This window comes from Myiozetetes cayanensis, unplaced genomic scaffold (assembly GCF_022539395.1).
Source record: "Myiozetetes cayanensis isolate MyiCay16 unplaced genomic scaffold, myiCay2020 scf15, whole genome shotgun sequence".
In the NCBI taxonomy this organism is placed as follows: domain Eukaryota; kingdom Metazoa; phylum Chordata; class Aves; order Passeriformes; family Tyrannidae; genus Myiozetetes; species Myiozetetes cayanensis.
In genome coordinates this window covers 1058202-1079755 of record NW_026087159.1, presented here as the reverse complement: position 1 = coordinate 1079755, position 21554 = coordinate 1058202, and the positions used below count along the sequence as shown (strand labels likewise).

The following is a 21554-nucleotide window of genomic DNA, read 5'->3' as shown; positions in this document are numbered from 1 at the left end:
ATTTAGGAGAAGGGGACTGAAATCATTAATCTGTTATACTTTACCCTTTGATTCTCTGGTATAACAAGGATCGAAAAAGAAGAAACCCCCAGCTACAGCCTGTTGGTACTAAGAGAATAAAGAGATAAAAAAAAACCTTTTCCCAACAGCAAAATGTAAGGCTGCTGTTATGATGAAAACAAAGGGCAGAATCTGGAAAGTATTTTCCCCTTTCACCCCATAATAAAATAGAGCTCCTAATACACAGAGTTCTGTAAAGCTGCATCTCTACACCACTATATTTTCAGGGTATGAGGAAGAGCTGCCTCTCCACATTTTGTTTCTTGGATGTGTCCAACTTTGCTTTGACCTTGAGTGACTTTGGCTCAAGTTTTCCAACCCAGCCCACTGAAATCCTCCTCTTGCCCCAATATCCACCAGACTCTCCTGTGACCCTGGGATATCTGATCCTCACGCTTTTTGTCAATTACCTGGAAATTAAGATCTGAGATTCCTAAACTCCTTGAGCAGTTTAACATCCAATACCCAGGGAGAACCAACACCTCGGGGAATTCCTCAGGTTACCACAACACTAAGTGCCATGAAAATGCAAATAAAACTTAGTTATGCTTAATGAACACTCTTTTTAAGAGGTGTTAAATTTACATTATTAATTAAACATGTATGTAGTATGAAAATAGTGCATATATATAAAAATAAAACTTAAATATACTAAAAATAATAATTTATCATGCAACAACCCATCATTTTGTCCAGGCATGTTACACTTCTGGAATCAACCCAGCTCCTGCCCGACAACCAAACACAACCACCCAAGGCTGTTCAGCCCATAGAAGTGCCTTCCATGCACCTTCCCACAAGTCTCCCAGGGTAGCTGCTCTGCTCAAGGGAGTGGATGGCTTGCAATGACTTATTCTCTCCAACAGTCTTCAGCAAAATAACTTATCTGAAATTTATTTTAAAAAATATTATAGGGAAATGCTGTTTCCCCTTGAAGTTTTTATGTTGCCATATTAAAAAAAAAATTATTACGCTCCTAAAAATTAATTTTTAAAGTCTAAACTGGAATCTGAGTACTCTCCAGCCTAAGAAGACTGCATTATGGAATATATATGTTACTTTTCTAGATTATGATGTGTGTATTGTATACTTTCCATACACACAGTGATTGTTTGGTTTGGTTTTTTTAAATAACTTTAATGGTTTACCCACGGTGAATATATTAGCCTGGTAAAGGAGCATTTCTCAGTGTTGGAAGGTAACAAAAACAAGATCACATGGTCAGTGCTTCTGGACAGCTCTGCTCCCATTCCTTCAAACTATTTCCCCAACAGTTTCCAAGATGAAAGTGCCTCTTGAATCTACAGAGTCACATTCCACTGTTTGTTCCACACACTTTCCCAAACCATTCCTACCAATCACTTGTTAGGAATCACACTGCTCCACGACAAGAAATGCCAAAACAGGTCAACATATATCCTTGCTAAATATTCAGACACACATTTTTACAGGTAGGTTGCCTTATGCAGGTTTAGAGACACGAGTCTGATCTCAAAGGTAAAGAGACAAGATCTGGCTGTGATCTGTCTAATTCCAGTGTTTTCTGAAGAAAGGTAACTGCATAAAGAGCCCTCAGGCGATCTGTTTATATTTAAATGCATCCAAAGTTGATGTGCCCTGTTACTATCTCTCCCCTGGCAGAGGGTTGGAAGCTCAGCAGCCAAGAAAACAGAAGCCACGTGTACCAGCACGCTCCACAAAGGGGAGTAAATAAGTTCCCTTTCCTAATGGGAAAGCTGAGGCACCCTCACCACCTCCCAGACTACCACTCTGCCCACTGCCACAATTAGATATTAATTTCCTGAGATATTAATAACAATATTAAGTATCTTCTGCACATGGAGAGCCACTAAATCATACCAACTGCACAACTGGCCAGCAAATCCACTTGAAAAACATGAGATTAGCACTTCCCCAGCCCCACTGTCCATGACACAGGGCTGGTAACAAGGGTTTATAAACATCAAAGCCTGCAGAAACAAGAACCTTTCCTAGAAAAGTATTAACCCACGTGTCTGTACAGCCCTGAAATCCCAACTTTACCTTCTTATGCTTCACTAATTACTTTAATGACTGCTTATTTCTCCTGACTCTTAAAACATGCAGAATATGGTCAGGAGAGATTAATTTGGCAGAACACACACTCAAAGGGTAACCTATGTACAACCTCCACAGTTTAAAAGGGACATGCACATCCTCCCACTATTCCCATGGGGTTTTTTCCCCCCTCTCCACTTTCCCAGACTTTCACAGAGCTGCAATTTGAAAACCATTGCATATCCCAGCTTGAGCAGTACTGAGTCATAGACAGTTAATCACAGGGCCACGGTAAAGAGAGCTGACCTCTTTAATGTTTGTAAGTCATCAAAAGTACAAGTTCAGCAATTTCTGAAAAACCAAGATCAAAGATTATAACATTAAAGAAACGGCAGAGCCATGGAAATACTTAAAATGATCACACAAGTATGCTCAGTGTGTCACTTCACACTCATGCACTATTAGGCTCTGGAAAAGAGATGAAGCAGTGTGTCCTACTGCTGTGGGAAGAGGGAGACTACTGCTTTCAGTTCATCAAACTCAAGTTTCACCCATATGGGTGAAGCAAGATTGGTCACACGATTCTTGTGAAGTCAAGGAAACCTGTCCAACGGGGCTTTATTCCATATTACCCACGATTCCAGAAACTGCAGCCCTACACTGACAGACTGGAGCCTTGAATATTTAAATGTTCTACTATTTCTCAGTATTTGCCAAAGACCTCATTCCAATGACAGGATTATCAATTACCCCAAACCTCAATAAGACCACAGAAAGGAATTCATTTGAGTTTCTGGACTAAACTTATTTGAAATCAGCAGCCACATCAATAAATAAGACCACTCCTCTGTAAGAACTCTCATTGCTCCCAAATGTCACAGTTGGTTTAGATCTCACCTCTGAAACAGGAACTTGCTTTAAGATCATACAAGTGAAGGTGTATAATGGTTTAGTATTTTGTGTATTGACTTTCCTCCCTTTTACTTGGGTATAATCCTTTCCTTCATAAACTAAAAGATCAATTAGCAATGCTAATAATTGAAACACATCTCCACTTTCTCTGTATGCCATGCATGGCCAATAGGCAACTTTGAGAACATGCAGAGAGGTCAAAATTGGCTAAAAAATCTCTCCCATTTGAGAGACTTCACAATTTGAAAAGGCTGCTACATATTTTAGAGACCATCATCTATCTCAGCAGAGAGAACTGGCTATTCTCTGTTAGGCCAGCACTTAAACCCACCAAGAGGAACCCAGGGGAGTAAACTTAAATGATTTAACACTTCCTGAACACAAAGAAAAATCATGAGATGGCTCCACTACTGGTATCTATCAATTGCCAAGTCTTAGAAGAATTCTCTCCAGTTCAACTTCTTGCAAGACCAACAACTTAATTCATAAAATGAGTGGCTATCTACCATCTGTTGTCACATGTCATTACTCAATGGAAACTGCCCAGTGCAGAGATAAGGAAAGCATCTGAATGAGCAGCTGGGTGAGATAAAGCCCTGAGCATGTGCAGACACAGCAAATAAGAGAGATCTGAGTCCTTACTACAGATCACCTTCTTCCAGTCTGCTCAAGCCTAACAGGTGGGAAACACAGGCCACAGATTACAAGGGCTTTTAGATTCCTCACTGATGCTGAAACTTTGAAGATTATCATCTACAAATGGTATCTCAGCAAATGCTCATCTCAGACATCCTGACCCCAGTACCACAGTCCTACAGGAATAAAACACCTCAGCCAAAAGCCACGAGGGTTGGGAAATTCAGCCACATAAAGAACAGCAGCTGGATGTCCACCACTCTCTCCACTGAGCCACCACACACCATCAGCCTCTATTTTTATATCTTATTGTGGTATCTGGATCCAGCCAATGTAAAAGAAAAAAAACTAAGTAGTTTAGGACTGTTTGCTCCTTAATTAGCACAGAATCTCCCCCACTAACAGGAAAACAGTTCTGCTGGAAGCCCTCACTGCGATTTAAACCTCCAGTGAATCCCAGAGCCTTTTAATTCCACGAGAAATCCTGTCTTTTTAAAGAGTCTCCTGTAATTTTTACAAAATATACTCAGACCTTGTGTAATGGAATTAGTTACACACACGTCCTTGCACAAATACTTTGTGCAAGAGCTCCTCAACAAGGTCTGCTCATCTTTCCTTTTGAGAAGGGGATAATGACGAAAATACATGTAAGGATAGATGTGAACTGATTAAATTCAGTCCTATTGCTGGAAGGTACAGAAAGAAATGCAGCCTCCCCATCCACAAAGTGTTTATGAAAACATTCCACCAGCAATTTATGTCTGTGTCAGACAAATGGAAGTAGTGTCAGAACTTGTATCCTTTATGTCGAAACATCCCAAAACAACACAGAAAAGCCAAATCATCCATCTACCCCAGCATTTTAACTGCTTTCAAATTTCACTTGTGTGAGGGTTTTTTGCCTTTTTAAATCCCTGTGAAATACACCTAAGCACTAACAAAAGGCTTATTTTGACATCATTGCTTTTGGCTTCTCTTGAGGGCATCCCTAACTCTGTAAAAGTGTTTCACACCTTCTCTTTGTGTCAGTAAACCTGGGTCTGACAGACACAGGAGCAAGAGCCCTACACACAGGCAGGGAACCTGAGGTTCCTTAAGGAACAAGGCAGATGCTGTAAGACATTTTTGGGGAGTGTGGGACCTACTGCTTATCTATATATAGTATCTATGAATTCATATACTCCCTGCATGAATACTTTCTCACAAGGAATTGAGACTTTTGAATATTCATACATTTATATACACAGGAATACCTGAAATTCCAGTTAGTCTCTAGAATATTCTTATTTTATTGGTACACTGCATGTTACTCGTGTACAGAGAGTACATCAACAACTGAGTCAAGGGAAAACAAGAGTTATTTACCAAACTCTCAGGGTTATCACCCAATAGGAGCTGGTTTGTTGTACCTTTGGCAAGAGTAATAACACACATAGTTTGAATCCACTGCAGGTAAGTGCTTTAAGCAGGAGGAGCTGCTTATAAAGGCACCACTCACCAAAAAAAAAAAAAACAAACAAAAAAAAACCAACAACACACAGAATTTGCTTACAGAGTAGGAAACAAACACAGTAAATCAGGCTATAAGCTCTTGGAGAGGTGAAGATATGATTCTTTTGTATAAATATGCTTAAAATATAAATTAATGATTATTTCAACATCTAAATTTAAGGGCTTTCCATCATAACTGAAAGGGAAACTCCCCAAACTAGGCATAGAACACAACCAAAAAGATGAGCATTCTCTTTACTTGGGCATTTGCATTTTTACATGAAAAGGCAATGTTTTTAAGTTTTTTAACCAGCTGTCAAGTATTCAAAAAAGAGAGACTGAGATGCATTAATAGAAATACCTGACAGGCTCAGGACATCCAGCAGTACAGTGACAAGCACTTCTATAAAAAACAAACTACAAATAAATGTGTTCTGTCTTTCAAACATTCTACTAGTGAAGCCACATACAGAGACACTTGCACTATCTTGTTTACAAGAACTGGAAGATAAAGTACTAAGTGACTCAATTCTTGAACCTTAATAATTGAATTTAAAGTTAATATGGAAAATTATGGGCAAAGACTGGACAGAAGAATTATCCTCTTATGAAAAACACCACTAAAGCAGGACTAGAAATAGCACAACAAGGCTTTATTATTGCTTTTTGAACGCATACACAGATTTATCTTGTACCACTACAGTACCTTCAGCAGTTTCATTGTCAGGTCCCATTTTCTGCTTCCTCCATTCTCCCCTTCTCCTGATTCAAAACCATCCCTTTAACACATCATTCCTAATTAGATGATTAGTGCTTGGAAGGGCAGGAGATAAGTCATTTGCATAATTTAATCATAAAAAGAAGTTAAAGATACAGATTTTGCTGTTCGTTTGTACAATTATCTTCACCAGCCTGGGGGGCTGAGATATTAATGTGATTAAACAGTATTTCTGCAAACAGGCAACTGTGTGTCCTCTATTAAAGCAGAGCTGGAGGCAAATGAAAAATTAATTTTAGAAGACAATCAATTTTATTCTACATGACTGTAATAAATAACAGCCCATCTGCAGACAAGTCATTAGGCCCTGGGAGGCTACATGTGTCACAAAGTCTAAATGACACACAAGGCCGAATCTTCCACCAAAACCAGAGTGAGCAATAAACAGTCCACCAAGGGCCATTCCCGTTCAAAGAGTGCAGAGGATTCCCAGAAGAGTGAGGTGCATGTGTGAAGTACTAAGCACTGACCATCACTTAAGCTTGTAGAGTATTCAGAAACACAGGTACTTGGTGGTTTGCCCTTCATGTTTTCAGTCCCTTCTGAATTCTACGTGCAACAATAAATCAAGAGCTTACTAAACAGCCAGGGTGCTACTTATGATACTGTAAACTTTATGAAATGAGCATGCTTATTAAATACATAATAATTACCAGTTTACTACTTTTTAAACTGTTAAGATGCATAGCACTGCTTTGCACTACTCTCTACACGCAGTCACCTCCACTTAGACTTATTAAACCCCCTCAACGAATAGAAATCCAGATAGTCTCAAATATATGAACTATAATTATGCTTAAGTAAGGATTTCTGAAGATCAGCAATGTAGAATATATGCAGAGTAGTAAGTTTATAGTATTCACTCTACCGAAAATATTTTTTATTCATCACCACTGGCACACACTTCCCTCAGTGGAAAAAAAAGAATATTCCAAAATATCCAAATGGGAGATATTTAGCTAAATACAACTGATTTCCCACTTGCAAATTTGCACAGAACGTTTCCTGACATGGACCAAGGCAATTCACAGATTGACTCATGGATGTGCACTGAGGTTTGGATGCTTTCTGGGCCAGCGATCCAAAACCACAGAACTCAGCTGAGAGACTCTGGTTCTACAACAGTCCCACTGCAGAATTTCACCTGCAATGAGGTCAAAAGGACAAAGCAATCTCCTCCTTCACGGGAGATCCAAGGCCTCCGAGTTCATTCAGTCTCCTCTGTAGGACTGCACAGAAAGCACCACTGCTATTGGTTTTAAGACTCTCAACAGCATCACAATGGATTTAACAGACAAGACTCTTATCTGTTCAGAAAAAGGACAGTTGAAACAGGAGCTTCAGAATGGGATATTATGAAAAATCAACAGCAGAAAAAGGAAGTTTCCAATGTTGCCCACAGTCAGACAACAGAACTAAGCAATCAACAGAAGCATTTAAATAAAACTGCCCTTTACCAACCTATTGCCTATAGATTTATTTACTATCACTCAAGTTCCCACAGCACTAGACATCAAAGAGGATTATTTTAGAAACAAAGTGACATCGTAAGATGAACAACTTCATGTGCCTAAGACACTAAAAAGAGCTTCTAACCAAAAGGCAGAAAAGTGAACAGCAGCCCCAAAAACCAACCAAACACCAGTATCAAAGGATGGTCAAGAATCTTAAGCTTCTTGAGTTTAAAAGACACTTAAAACTTGAAAGACAAGTCAATGACCATTTCAACAGAGCAAATGAAACCTGAAAGTGGTGCCTGCTATTTGGGTACTTAGTTATTCTGTTGCTATTGTCAATGACAGGTCGGTCTGGATGATGGGAAAAGTACCTGTGACAGCAAAGGATGTGGGGAAGTGAAGTAACTGTCACAGAACAGGCCCATTCAGATCCTAATTCAACACACTATTTAAATCAAATGCAGTGCTGGTAGAATAAGCCCCTTACCTGCCTTACAAGCCAGACTGAGCAGCAAAGATGCTCATCCCTGCCAGGTATTTAAGGTCCTATTAATAGTTAAGTTTAGAAAAACAACAAAAATATGGAGTTTATACTATCAGGAACTTCACATGAATGAATTAAAGAGAGTTCTTATGAAGAGTTTCTATCTGGATCAGAATACACCAGCATTAAGAACTCAACTGATCTTCACTAAGAGAATATGAGGTCTCAAAATATATTTAAAATAATCCCATACTCTGAACTACTCTTGCAGTCACTACATTAACAGGAAAGATGACCACAATAAATATGTCACCAATATTTTTTTGGTTTGCTTCTTCACCAACATGAATACAAATTCTCCCAGTGTAATAAAGAGTTAGTTTTTCAGTCAGTAAGATTAAAAGCTAAAGTCAGTAAACCTTTAAGGACTAATAACTAAGATGGAACAGTTTGCTAGAAGGCTGCTGGTTAGGGGATCGGAGGGGGGAAACAAAACTAAAACTTTGAAGAAAGCCTATTAAAAAGGGCAAGGTAAGTGGATGACCAGGAACCCCTCTACTTAACGTGCAAGAGAAGAGCCAGGTCATGAAACTGCAGAAGAGAAACATTCCTGAGTTCCAGCAGGTAGAAACAAGATTTGTTTGAACCAAAAATCAGCTGTGCAACAAGTAAGACCATTTATTAAAAAAGAGTAGAAAGAAATTACAGTGATTGTGGTTCTGATGGTGAGACAAGGAATCTTAGTTCCAGTGTAGGACAGCAGGATCAATTAACCCTCCTAAGCACTGCTGATGATGAGAGTGAGCCAGGTTTGCAGCAGATTACAGCAAGAATTCTGGCCAAACCCTTTCTGAGATGCTCAACTCGAGGTATTTTGATAAGTCAACAATCAGACACCTGAACTGCCATATAAAAAAAAAAAACCCCTCTTTACAAATAAAGCTTTACAAGACAAAAACTCCCCAAACATACAAATATATGTTCCAGCAATAAGCTCGTACAACAGAGGGAAGAGAACACACAGATTCATTACCTTGGGTCCTGTTTCAGGATCCATACTCTGCTCTTCTCTGACCACCAGCATTTTACTACCTGATTCTCTTGTGCTCTTTTGAGGGGAGAGAGTTTGGAGGAGGGGTTTTGGTTTTTCCTTTTTTTAAAACATGTATTTTAGGTCTCACTGGAAAGACTTGACTTTTTTTCCTGCTTCTATTTTTCAGTATTATCTCAGAAGCTCTTTAGAAAATTGCCCTCCTTCAGCACACAAGAGTTAGAAGTAGAGGAGAGTAGGCAGCTGCAGACACCTGCAGCAGCGAGGAGAGAGGCCTTCATCAGCCTCAAAAAACAACAGGGATAATGTTTCACAGATACAGGACATTCTCTGATTAACTGTCATCAAAACAGTCTACAAGCTAGCACAGAAAACTCATACTAGGCAAAAACTGCTACATGTGTAAGAAAAAGTATAATGTATAATATTTTAAATATACTGATTAGAGGTTCTAAATGAAGCTCAAAGTATTTTTTTTCCAACTAGTTTTATTTTCTTAATTAGCAACTCTTAAATTACTGTAACATACAAGTAACTAAATCCCCCTACTGGCACAACGGCTGTGCCAGGAGCTTTCTTATAGCCATCTTTATTTTTTTAATTACAAATATACAAATGTTCTTCTCAGGCAGCAGCGGGGAATAAGACAAATCTATTCCTCAGGACACACACACACAGGATTTCAGGAAATCATCTGAGAGACAGAGATGGCACAATCTGAACATGACACAGTCGATTCCATACGGACCTGCCAAGGGACCAGGGCAGGGGCTGCCTGGGACACCAACTCCCACCTCCAGCAACTCCCACGTCATCCAGTCATTCCAATAAAATCTTCCTTCCACAGCACAGTTATTTCTGTTTTGCAAAGTGGTTGCCCAGAAAGGCTGAGAGTTTCAATCCCTGCAACCACTTAAAATCTATCTGGTAACAGCTCTGGACAACCAGCTCTGCCTGACCCTGCTTACACAGGAATTGCTCCAGATCATGGAATCCCACAAGAGTTTGGTTGAAAGGGACCTTAGAGAGCATCTCATTCTACCTCCTGCCATGGGCAGGGACATCTTCCACTAGGCCAGGATGCTCCAAGCCCCGTTCAACCTGGCCTTGGACACTTCCAGGGATGGGGCAGCCACAGCTTCTCTGAGCAGCCTGTGCCAGGGCCTCACCACCCTCACAGCCAAGAATTCCTTCCCAACATCCCATCTAACCCTGCCCTCTGGCAGCAGGAAGACATTCCCCCTTGTCCTGTCCCTCCATCCCTTGTCCCAAGTCCCTCTCCAGTTCTCCTGGAGCCCTTTTAGGCACTGGAAGTGTCGGGTCATGTGAAGCTTCTCAGGCACCAACACCCCCAAGGCTTCCTCCTCAGGGTTGCTCTCAATCCATTCTCCACCCAGTGTGTGTTTGGGATTGCCCTGACCAGGCACAGGAACTTGCAGTTGGCCTGGTCAAACTTCAGGATGTTTGCACAGTCCCACCTTTCCAGCCTGTCCAGCCCCCTCTGGATCCATCCCTTCTCCAACAGCACCACACAGCCTGGGGCTGCCAGCAAACCTGCTGAGGGTGCCCCCAATCCCACTGTCCATGGCACTGACAGATGTTTAACAGAGCCGGTCCCAACCCCAGCCCATGAGGGCACCACTCCTCCCTGCTCACCACTGGGGTACCAAGTTGTTCACCACAACCATCCAGACAATTCCTCATCCACCTAATGGTCCATCCATCAAACCCACAACTTTCCAGTTTAGAGACAGGGATAGCCATGACTCAGGTGCACCAAGATGAACTCAAGTATGCTGACCTCAGCAATTCTGCAACTGTGAAACATGTTAGATTTGGAACTCTGTACACATACACTGTGAAATAATTTTGATTAACTTTTTTATCTAATAAGTATTCTGTTTAAATTCACTGTTTATGCAGGTTTGGAAACAGGAGAGGAAAAATTACTCCAGTGTTCTGTTGATTTAAGGTATCACAAGGGCATCCCAGGCTAAAAATTGTCTTGCCACAGACTGGACCAAAATCAAATTACAATCTGAGAATGTTACTCATTACATGACTGTGAGAAGTATTAAAAAAAAAAATTAAAGACTTCAAGTCACGACACCAAGATGGTTCACAGAGCCCTGTCAGTTCATTTACCAATGTTAGTTCGTGTCCATAGCAAATGGAATAATCCAGAATTTTATTTTAAATTACAAATCCTTTTTTTCTTACAAATATCTAAAGCAAATTTTCCAAAAAAAATCCAGTTTATTTCTATGGCTAGAGAGGTACTTTGGAATAACTAAGAAATTTAAATTGCTTTAGATATATATATACATACATACTTTTGTGTATGTAAATATTATTATTACACAACAGGTATACAGATATATAGCAATTGCATAAATCCTACATTAAATCTAACTTCTGCTTTAATTTGTAGAGTAGTTGAAATGTATTATTTGATGGAATATAAAAACTATGATCATGGGAGCCAATGGCTGGGGACAACAGTGAGGAAGACAAAGAACACTGAAAGCAAAACAATGTGGAAAAACACCACTGAGACTCTTTCAACTCAAAAGGAGAGTTAAAATACTGCTCAAAATACTGTCACCCTACCAGAGACAAAAGGAATGCAGAGGTGGCATTCCAAGGGGGAAGCAAAACCTCCTGCCATGGAGCACATTTCTGTCCCTGAGCACGGGAAACCCTCAACAGTCCAACAAACTGGTGAGATGTGTCGGGTCGAGTCTTGAACAGAACAACTGCAAGTGCTCTGATGATGCACAGCATGACATATTTCAGTGCATTTCAGTCATAACCAGCACTCACTTGTAGACCAAATGAAGAGGTAACATCTTGATTCTAAAAACATGCTTTTCCTCCAAAGCCCCCAAAGTCATTTTTCCTGTGTTTCTCCCTATTTAACTCATCAGATAGTCAAGGAAAACAATCTGTTTTATAGAAAGAGCAGAGGCAAAAAAAAAAAGTTAAAAATCATTACAGGAGGTGACCTCAAAATTCCAGGTCTACCCTACACTTTGTATGTCACACATAACTACACAAGTGTTAAGGGCAACTGAACTGTTAACCGAAAGTGGAACAATATTTCAAAATAGTTAAGATTTTCACCTGATTCACTGATATGATACATCACAGAAGGCACCCAGCCCAAGAAGGACAGGAAAAAAAAAAGTTGAATTGCAGGGAAAATTCTGAAGGAACATTTATTAAGGATCTTTTCAATACTCACATTCCTATTGTACACTGTAAAACACATTACAATACTTCAGTTCTACATGCCAAATCCTTAACTAATCCTGTCACTAGAAACCTTCAATTAATGGCAATATTAATGGAGCTTTATGTAACACAGATAATAAACCAGATGCATAATACAGCAAGATACCTCAAGTTTTACACATTACTAGTAAAAAGCCCATTAATAAAGAATAATCCAATAAAAGCTCTGTTTGTCGTGGTATTACTATACTTTTTAGTGTAAGAAAAAAAGAGTCTCCCTCTTAAATAACTACTAAATGCTTGGGGTTCTAACATATTGCTGCAAGCTATAATGGTTATAACTGTTAATCCAATACACCTTTTATACAAACCCATAAACACACGAGTGGAAAAATAGCACAGATGTTCATCTCTAATGCAATTTCCATCCAATTTCCTAAGTGCAGTCCCTGTGTGCAAACTAGCTTAACGTTATGTTTAGCTTGCAAATTCTTTTAATAAATAATGAATGCAATAAAACTGGTAGATCAATGGCAAGCTGAGAAATCATAAAAAAGCCTTTTGTGCTCGTGCTGTTGCCGATTTCAAACTTTAATCCAGCGACAGATCAATACTACTTTTTCTTTTTAACCCATCCCATAGATAGCAGGCAGACTGGATGGATGTAGGTTAAATGCTGGTACCAGATATCAATTTCCAGAAACTTGATAACATCAGACACAATTGCAACTGAACATTTTATACCTTATCATATGAACAATATACACTGCTGAACATCACACCTGAAGCCACTGTACAAGTAATAAAGTGAGCACTTTAATTGGGTTCAGCTCTCACTTTTTTGGAGAGGTGGTATTTGTGAGGGAGTCAAGAAAGGCTCTGACACAAATCTATTTTAATGAGCAAAATGGGCTCAGCAGGTCAAGATGTACTGACAAGGAAATATAATCTCCCCACGCCTGCCAGTGACAATAAACTTTATATGCAGGCACAAAACAACAACATGGCTGCGCTCCCAAAAATAAAGGGACGCAAACAAATTTCTGGTTTACAGGACTTGGATATGGGAACCTTCTGGGGCAGGTATCAAAGTGCATTAGTTAGTAGGTATCAGTATTTCCTACAGGCTGGAGAGTAGAGGGAGAGGGGGAAACCCTATTACTGAATCCCTTTGGGTAACCCTGCTTTTCCAAGAGGGAACAAAGATCAAAAGCACGTACCCCGAGGGACAGTTCTAATATCAAGCAGGATAAACCTAAATCACTAAGAATCAGTATTAACTAACATACTTGTGCTTGGGAATGTAGGGTTAACTGTAACATATAAAACCCCTGCCTTGGCACACACCAAAGAACACACCACAGACAGCAGGAACTCTGAAACAGCCTCGTTATGTTTGGGTTTGTTATTTGTATTGTTTATGTAAATAATCGTGAAAATTATGCATTTCCATACACCCACAGGCTCTTATTACACTGATAATCACACGAAGGACTTGCAAAAGAAACTAGATGGGAATGCCCTAGGTATTTTAAAGAATTGGATAATTTTATGCCCAACTTCAGAAAATCCAAAATTACGATTTCTGGAAAAGGCACCAAAGAGATTAAAGATCCTACATTCAGGAAGCACAAGATCAGACCCAAAACCGCAGTAACACGTAGTTCCTTCAAAAGCAGATTTTCAGTAAATATGTCCCACCTGTGACAAGAAGGGCTCAGATCCTAGAAACATTTTTAAGTTCTTTGCCCTCGTTCTGGCAAACTGCCCCTGGCATGAAAGGGAGGTTCACCTCAGCAAAGTCAAAACAGGGACTTTAAAGCCCAGATTTCAACCCCTTTTGAATATTGATCCTGACAAACAGCTCTTACACGAGGCCAATTCCAGCCTGTAAGCAAGGAAATAAACAGGGCAATTCTCCAAAACAGCTCACACAGCTCATTGAAATATTTTCTGCAGAACTGATACAGTAGATAGAGACCAGTTTCTCACTCCAAGGCCACTGAAATAAAACAAGATATGATTCTCTAATTCAGTGTTTTTTCCTGTGCTCCTCAGTCCCACCAAAGTTGATTTTCACTGCCTTTAAAAGCAGAGCACAAACCCAGCCCCAGCGTGAGAATAACTCCCCATCCCCAGAGCTGGTCCCTTCTGGAGCCTTTCTGAGCATAATGGTATTGCCACACATTGATATATTGGTGAGAGAAAGGCAAATATAACAATGCTAAAGCTTAAACTCATTTGAATAAACTGTGAATTTCTATTACATATATTGTTTCCTTTATCAAATTGGAACTACTGGAGCAAGAATACCAAGAATGCCAACATAAATCTAGATCTGTTACAGCCAGTTTCTCCAATTTATTCTCAGAAGCCTTAACGACAAAAAGTCAAAGTTCTTCTGCTTGGGGAAGAGATTAGGAAAAGGAACACTCCTGATAATTTTTAACATTAAAATAAAAGCATCACAGAAATCAAGCTTTAACAAAATGATTGCACAAAACACTGGTTTATCCTCTGAAGAAAAACAAAGACCACGAGTGGTTTAATAAACACTACTGAATAAAGCCAATAAAAACTGTGTATAGCCTACGTGGGAAATAGATCTTCATTATTCATGGCAGAGTCCTTTACACTTTGTGCAATGTTTTCTAGAATTCAAAACTGTTCCACAAAGACACATTCCAGCCTCCTTAATGATTTGTGCTCCACAGGTTCTGCTCCAGGATAATGGATACCAGACTGAACCGATCCAAAAGTAACAGTGATCAACAACTCTCCTAACATATCTGGCCTTAAATGTTAAGTAGTAACAGGAACATAATAAATAAGTACTTTAAATCTAACAGATGTTGAATCCAGACGTACTTAACTTTAAAAGAAAATTATTAATGAGGCAAAAAAACCCAACCAAAAAAAAGAGAAAAAGCCTTTCTTCAGCCTGTAATCAATTTGGACACAATGATATTCTATTTATAGCAACACTTTTAACATGTTCTAGTCTTATATTATTTATTCGGATCATTCCTATTACAATGAAATATTAATGCTGAGAAAGTGGTTACTCTATTAAGGAGCTATCCTATGTTTAGATTTTAATATTGATCTCCACTATTTGGGAATAATTAATCATTCTCTAAGAACCTGCATTTGCCTGACTTTGTGTTATAGCACGATCAGAAGTTTAGCAGCTTCCCCACAATGATGCCACGATCAAATTTATATTTTGACCTATTCCTAAAGGCAATTTAGTTATTCCAACAGAAGGGGAAAAGGGGATACCGCCACTTTAAAAGCTTCAATCTCTTTGACATTGCTGGCAGTGTATGGGAACATTAATGCATCTGTCATGATAACAAGCTAAGAATAACATCTAGACATCAAACCGAGCAGAGAATCCATCTGAAGTGATTCATTCAGATCTGTCTCATTGATTTATTAAACACAGGGCAACATCTGCAGCCTCACAGAGCCGCTTGGCAAAATTAATGCAAGATCAATTCAAATGGAAAAAAGTGCAAAAGAGATAAATCAAAACACAATTTGCATGCAGTTCCACAATCAGGCTTATTGGGTGCAAATGCTCAATTTTCCTCCCAAAGCAAATGAGTTTAAATGTTGTTTTATCTTCGTAGAATTGTGTGATTTGAAGTGACAGTGAAGAGTTCTGCAGGTTGAAATGGTGAAAAGAAAAAAAGGAGAAGAAATGCTTGCAAAGACCTTTTGAATATGCAACAAGAATATCATTAATACCTAATTGTTTAGCTTTTTTGTCTTTGCTACAAAAACACAGTATTTTTCAGTTGTAGAAGTCTCAGTAGAAAATTACATATGTATTATGCATATCCACATGCAGGAAACACACAAATACTCCATTTTAGAGGAAAAGCAAGTTACACTTCAAATGGGGAGAGCTCTAGTGCTACGAAGAAAGAAGGGAATTTTAATCAAGGGTTCTCCAGATTAGATATGCATTTGATGAAAATATTCAAGCATTTTAGGAGTTTTAAACAAGCATAGACTTTCAAGATGTCCAAAAAGAAAGAGGGATTTTTCCAAAAGTGTAACTACTCTGCTCAGAAAGAGGGAAAATTCCTTTCTGCACCTCAAGCAGAATCCACTGTGCTACTGATCTCTCTCCAGAGTATTTGAAGTGAGCCTCCCCTCCAAGGAAGAGAAGGAAACTGAGAAACTGATCTTTATTTATTTTAAAATGCTAGCAACCTCCAAAATTCACAAGTTTGGCCAAGTCTGAATGCATGCTAAATATTTACCTAGTCAAGGAAGTTTATGTATAATCAGATGTCCACAACTGCTATCAATATACAGGAAGCTCCGAGCAGAGCTACACGACCGGATTGCTTTAATTATAATCTTGACATCAGTCTCCTAATAAAAGACAGAGTACTGCTGACTAGAAGGTAGCTTTTAATAGACAACATGACTAGACCCTCCTAATCTCATAAAACAAAATGTTTGCGTTTACTGTTTAAATTAATTTCTAAAGCCTTTTATTGTTTGTGAATAGCCAAAGCAGTACAAAATACTAGCTTTAAATCATAAAAAAATATGCCATGCACTGAAATGCTGTTTTCTGGAAAGTATTCTGACTATTCCCTGAATAATCCAGACCAACACCATGCTTTTTCAGTGGCCAGCAGCATCCATCAAATACAGAACCCTGGAGAGGAGGCTATGATCGTACTCATATAATCCTGTTTTTAAGGACTGACATATTTGCAATCATAAGTATGTTCTCACCACAGTTTTACGTTTCATTTTTAAATAAACCCTCATTACAGTTTTTCTTATTTTACGGAAATGTTATGCTTTACTACTAAATTTAAGCATGTGTCCCTAATTTAAGTAATCTCGTAAGGTATTGCCAATCAGGAGCTAGATTTTTGTCAAGATGTTGTACTCACTACTCACTGCAAGGTACGACCTGCAATGAAACGAACAGTTAGTTTCAGTTTTACGAGCCTTGCTTCCCAATTAGACTGCACGACGACAGCTAAACATTGCAGGAACATTTTGTTTACATGTGAATGAAAAATTAAACAGTAAATGTGAACGTAGCAAAAAAGCACTCAGGTCAAAGCTGCTGGATACAGGTAAGTGCTGTTACACACAGAACACAAACACACCAAACAACTTTCGCTCACGGGGGTATTTCTCTGCAGGTCTTATGAGCTCTGTAGACAAACTCAATTAAAAAAAAAAAAAAAAAGGCAATAGAGTAAGCAGTAGAAACAGAATTTCTCTTTTTCTTCAGTCATATAATAATTTATGGTTTGCATTCCAATTTTAAAAAAAAAAGCTACAAGTGTACACTAACATTAGAGATGATGACTTTCAGAAGTCAACTAACAGTGAAAATACTGATACCCAGCATTTCTTATTGGTTTTTCTGGCAGCTCATGAGTTTAATACAGTATTTCTACAGTATCCAAATACAAATATACAAATCCCTAGAAATTAAAAAAATATTTATTACGAAAGCAACTTAATATTCCCAGTTGAAAATAATACTTCTGAAGATCACATTTTTTCCAAGTGTTTACTTTCCAGGTACAGAACTAAATCCTGTGTGCATGGCTTTAACAGTTCTACCACATCTGCTTTGTTTGGTAACACTGCAGTGCTTCCCAGGTCACTTCACAGCAAACACAAATAATTAGATTACTCATGTATTTAGCTGGTTTTATCAAACATTCTCTCCAGTAAGTATGGACTGATCAAGGGAAAAAATAATCTGTAAATAAAATGACGTACAAAGCATTTAATTAGCATGATGGAACACAATTAGCGTTAAGTCACAACCCCTGAGCGAAGTTTCAGGTGTGCTGGTAACACTCCTCATGCTTCACACCTGAAACACTGAACGCAAAACACATGGATATCATCAGGTTCTTGGAACCAGCGGCGCTTCCATGAGACATAAACAAAGGCTGAGTGACGTTTCAGTAAACATTTGGGGGAAATGTACCAGGATTTGTTTTCCTTGAACAGGTAAAAATACAGTGTTTTCAAAACAGGGCAGGGAGAGCTCGTGCTTAAGCACATTCAACACGTGTGTTCCTCAGCTGAGAGCTCTGGCTGCGCTCAGACACGTTCCTGCCCTGGTAGAGCCCCCTCACACTGCTCCTGCCTTATCTGCAGCCTTTGCCAGGGCTCCAGTTCACCCACTGCTCCTTTCAGACCCCCTTAGAGCATCCCTTGGCTCCTCACCTGCCTCCCTCCCCACCGCTCCCTGCCTCACTATTCCCTCATCCTATCACAGCCATAAGTCTTCGTCAGAGGGAGAAAAAACAAGAGTTGTGAAACACAAGTTTTAAAACATTTACTACTTCAGCGTTTCCAGATCTTAAATCATTGGTTGAAAGGAGAGCAGAAACCATCAGATTGTATCTACAGGCTGTATCATCAAATCAGATCCTGTACTGCCCTACGGGAAAACTTTGGCACGGTCACAGAAATTAAGGAGATGTATTTCTTTAATCGTCAACTTTCATGCTAGCTGAGTTTCAGAAACATTTCAGAGAAGCATTTACATGTTAAATGCGTCCCTGAGTAATTCGGTGTATTTCTATAAAATTAATGTAAGTCTCAGACCTTACTTATAAACCCATCACTTCCATAAAGCAGTAGGTGTGATGTCACCGAGGTGCCTGACATTGAAACGGGCAGTGGGAGAAGGAGTTACAGAAACAGGATAAGAGCAAGGAAAAAAAAAAAAAAACCACACAGATCACATTAATATATCTAGGAATTAAGTGCATCTCTAGAACGACACTTGTAATATAAAATGATTTGAAACAAAGCAAGTACTACAATGAAGAACGGACGCCCAGTCTGCTCCGGCTTCAGCTCACGGCGGCGAGAGCAGGATCAGGCCCCAAATTAGCACGAAATTAAGCTGTTATTAAAGAAACACCCGCGTTCAGTGCTAAGCAGCTCGTAACACAAACCCCAAAGTTACTGAAGATTTGCACGCTGCAGGTCGGATATCGCACCCAAAGCTCTCTGAAAGCTCTGCAGAGAAAGTTTGCTGCCACAGAAAGCAGGAGCACATTGACATGGAAATGTTTCCGAAGAAGTCCCTTGCCAGCTGCTGAACTGGGAATGTCATCCCCAAACTCCGTGCCTTCCACCCTGCCCCACGGCACCAGCATTTCCAGCGAGCCCCGAGAGGGTTTTGTGTTTATTTAGATCATTATCATTTCTAAAGGCAGCAGCCGTGAGGTCACAGCCCAGGACTGGAACCCCGGGTGTGCGGGACCCAGCGGGGATCTCCGCGCTCGGCAGGGCCGGCGCTGCGGCCGCTCCGGAGCTCGGACCGCGGGGCTGGGACCGCTGCGGGAACAGCCCCTACCTGGGGGCACTGCCGAGCGGCGAGTCCCGGGCAGACCCGCGAGTTCCAGCGGGAGCAAAACAGCGGAGAAAACTTTCCGCTTTGTGGTTTTTTTTTTTCGAGGAGTGTTTTCGGGAGCTACCCCTGGGGAAAAGTTTGGAGCCCCGCGCGGAGCCGCCCCTCTGCCCGGCGCTCCCGGCACCGCGGGGCTCCGGGAACCAGGGAAAGTTTTGCGCGCCGGCCCCGCCGCCCCCGGCCCTGCTCCCCGCACCCCCCGCTGCACCCCTCACACGACCCCAGCGCTGCGGGGCGTGCGCTCACCTCGCGTTGGTGCAGTCGTTGTACAAAGTTTCGAAGTCCTTCCTGGTGATGAGCTTGCAGCGATTGACGCCGGGCTGGATGGCCCCCAGCCCGCGCAGGATGCGGACCTGCTCCACCGTGCACACCACGGGCGATATATCCAGGCGCTTCAGCTTCGTGTAGACCGTGTGCAGCCCTCCCACCAGGTGCTTGAGGAAGAGATCAAAGACCTGCGGCAGGCAGATCAGCTCCTGCCCCTCCACGAGGAACGAGGCCACCTTCACCCCGTGCAGATCGACCATCTTACACTCGTTGCCGCCGCCGCCGCCGCCGCCCGCGCCGGCCCCGCCGCCGCCGGCCGAGAGGAAAGTGTTGACGAGGCTGTTGGTGAGGCGCGGGGACTCCGCGGGGCTGGAGTAGAGCGGGTCCGCCCGGAACAAGCCCGCCGAGCCCCCCGCGCCGCCGCCGCTGGAAGTGGCGGCGATGACGGGCGGCGCGGACACCGCCATGGCCGGCGCGGCTCCCGCGGCTGCCTCAGCCCCGCGCTGCGCTCCGCGCGGAGCCGCCGAACCGCCCGCACGCAGCGCCCAGACCCCTCCCCAGCGCCGCCGGGGGAGACTGACGGCGCCCTCCAGCCAATGCGCCCCGCCCGCCGCCGGCACCGCCGCCGCCAGTGGCTGCGGGCGCGGGCGGGGCGGGGCAGCGCCGGCCCGCACCTGGGGCGGGGGCGTGCGGGGAGCCCCGGCCGCAGCGGGGACCGCCCGCCCCGCGCCCCGCAACTCGGGGCAAAGTTTGTGTGGGCGCTCCCGGCGCTGTGAGATGGTCCCGTGGGGCTCCCCCGGACGAGAAGGGGTCCCGTTTGCCGGGCTCTGAGAGGGTCCTGCTCCCCGTGACGCGAGGAGTCCCGCGGGGCTCCCCGGACCGTCGAGGGGGTCCCGCTCCGCCGCGCTCTGAAGGAAGGGAAGGGAGCGGTCCCTTCCCCTCAGGAGATGGAGCGGTCGCTGCGCTCCCGCGTGTTCAAACACCTGTGCCCCGCCGCAGCCGAGGGCGGTGGGGAGCGGGGGTGGAGATGCGAGGCTGCCTTTGGGACAAGGCACATCGGGCTCGTCCGGAGTGACGGGCACGGCACCTCAGCGCGGTGCTGCGGGCCGGGCACGGGCGGCGGGGCAGCGGCAGCGCGGGGGGCTCGGTGTGCGGAGAAATGAGTCGGGTCTACAGCCCACTGAGTCGGGTCTAGAGCTGAGCCCCTCCGGAGAGGGGCACAGGCAGGACGGAGGGACAGAGCTGTGAGAGATGAAGTTTGCGATCGCTCGCACGAGGCAGAGCCCGTTCTCAGGAGGTCTGAGGTGTAAGTGCCTGCAATTCCCAGGCTCGATGCGGCATCAGTTGTGGTTTAGACACAATGGCCTCGGCCCCGCTCCTCACGCCCGCCTGTGCGGCCGCACCAGAAGCACCATCTGGTACCACAGTAAAACCCTGCGGCCCCGGAGCCGGGAGGATCCTGTGTCTCCCCCACCTGAAACACGCCGGTTCCCACAAGAACTGCCAAGACTTGTGTGTCCCTTCTCCCTGAACAAGTGGAGTCCAAAGATGGTCAGACAAATTCCATAGAAAGGGGTTGAGTGACGGTATCACACCCAGCAGCAGCCAGGACGCGCTGGCTACATTGGTTATTTGCTTCTTACCCGATCCCAGTGTACTTATATTACATCTCTTTCAGCCTCTTCCCTTTCTTCCTTTGTTCCTCTTCCCTTCTGTTT

General features: G+C 42.4%; 1 protein-coding gene across 4 annotated transcripts in view; it reads right to left on the bottom strand.

Annotated features, from left to right (window-relative positions):
• Positions 1-20334, bottom strand: part of DACH2 (dachshund family transcription factor 2) — a 243779-nt gene extending 223445 nt beyond the window's left edge. For all 4 annotated transcript variants that reach the window (XM_050310301.1, XM_050310302.1, XM_050310305.1 and 1 more), the window contains exon 1: positions 19816-20334. In XM_050310301.1, the coding sequence (XP_050166258.1) occupies positions 19816-20303 (488 nt within the window). In that variant the 5' untranslated portion in view covers positions 20304-20334. The remainder of the gene's footprint in view (positions 1-19815) is intronic.
• Positions 20335-21554: the final 1220 nt, after the last annotated feature.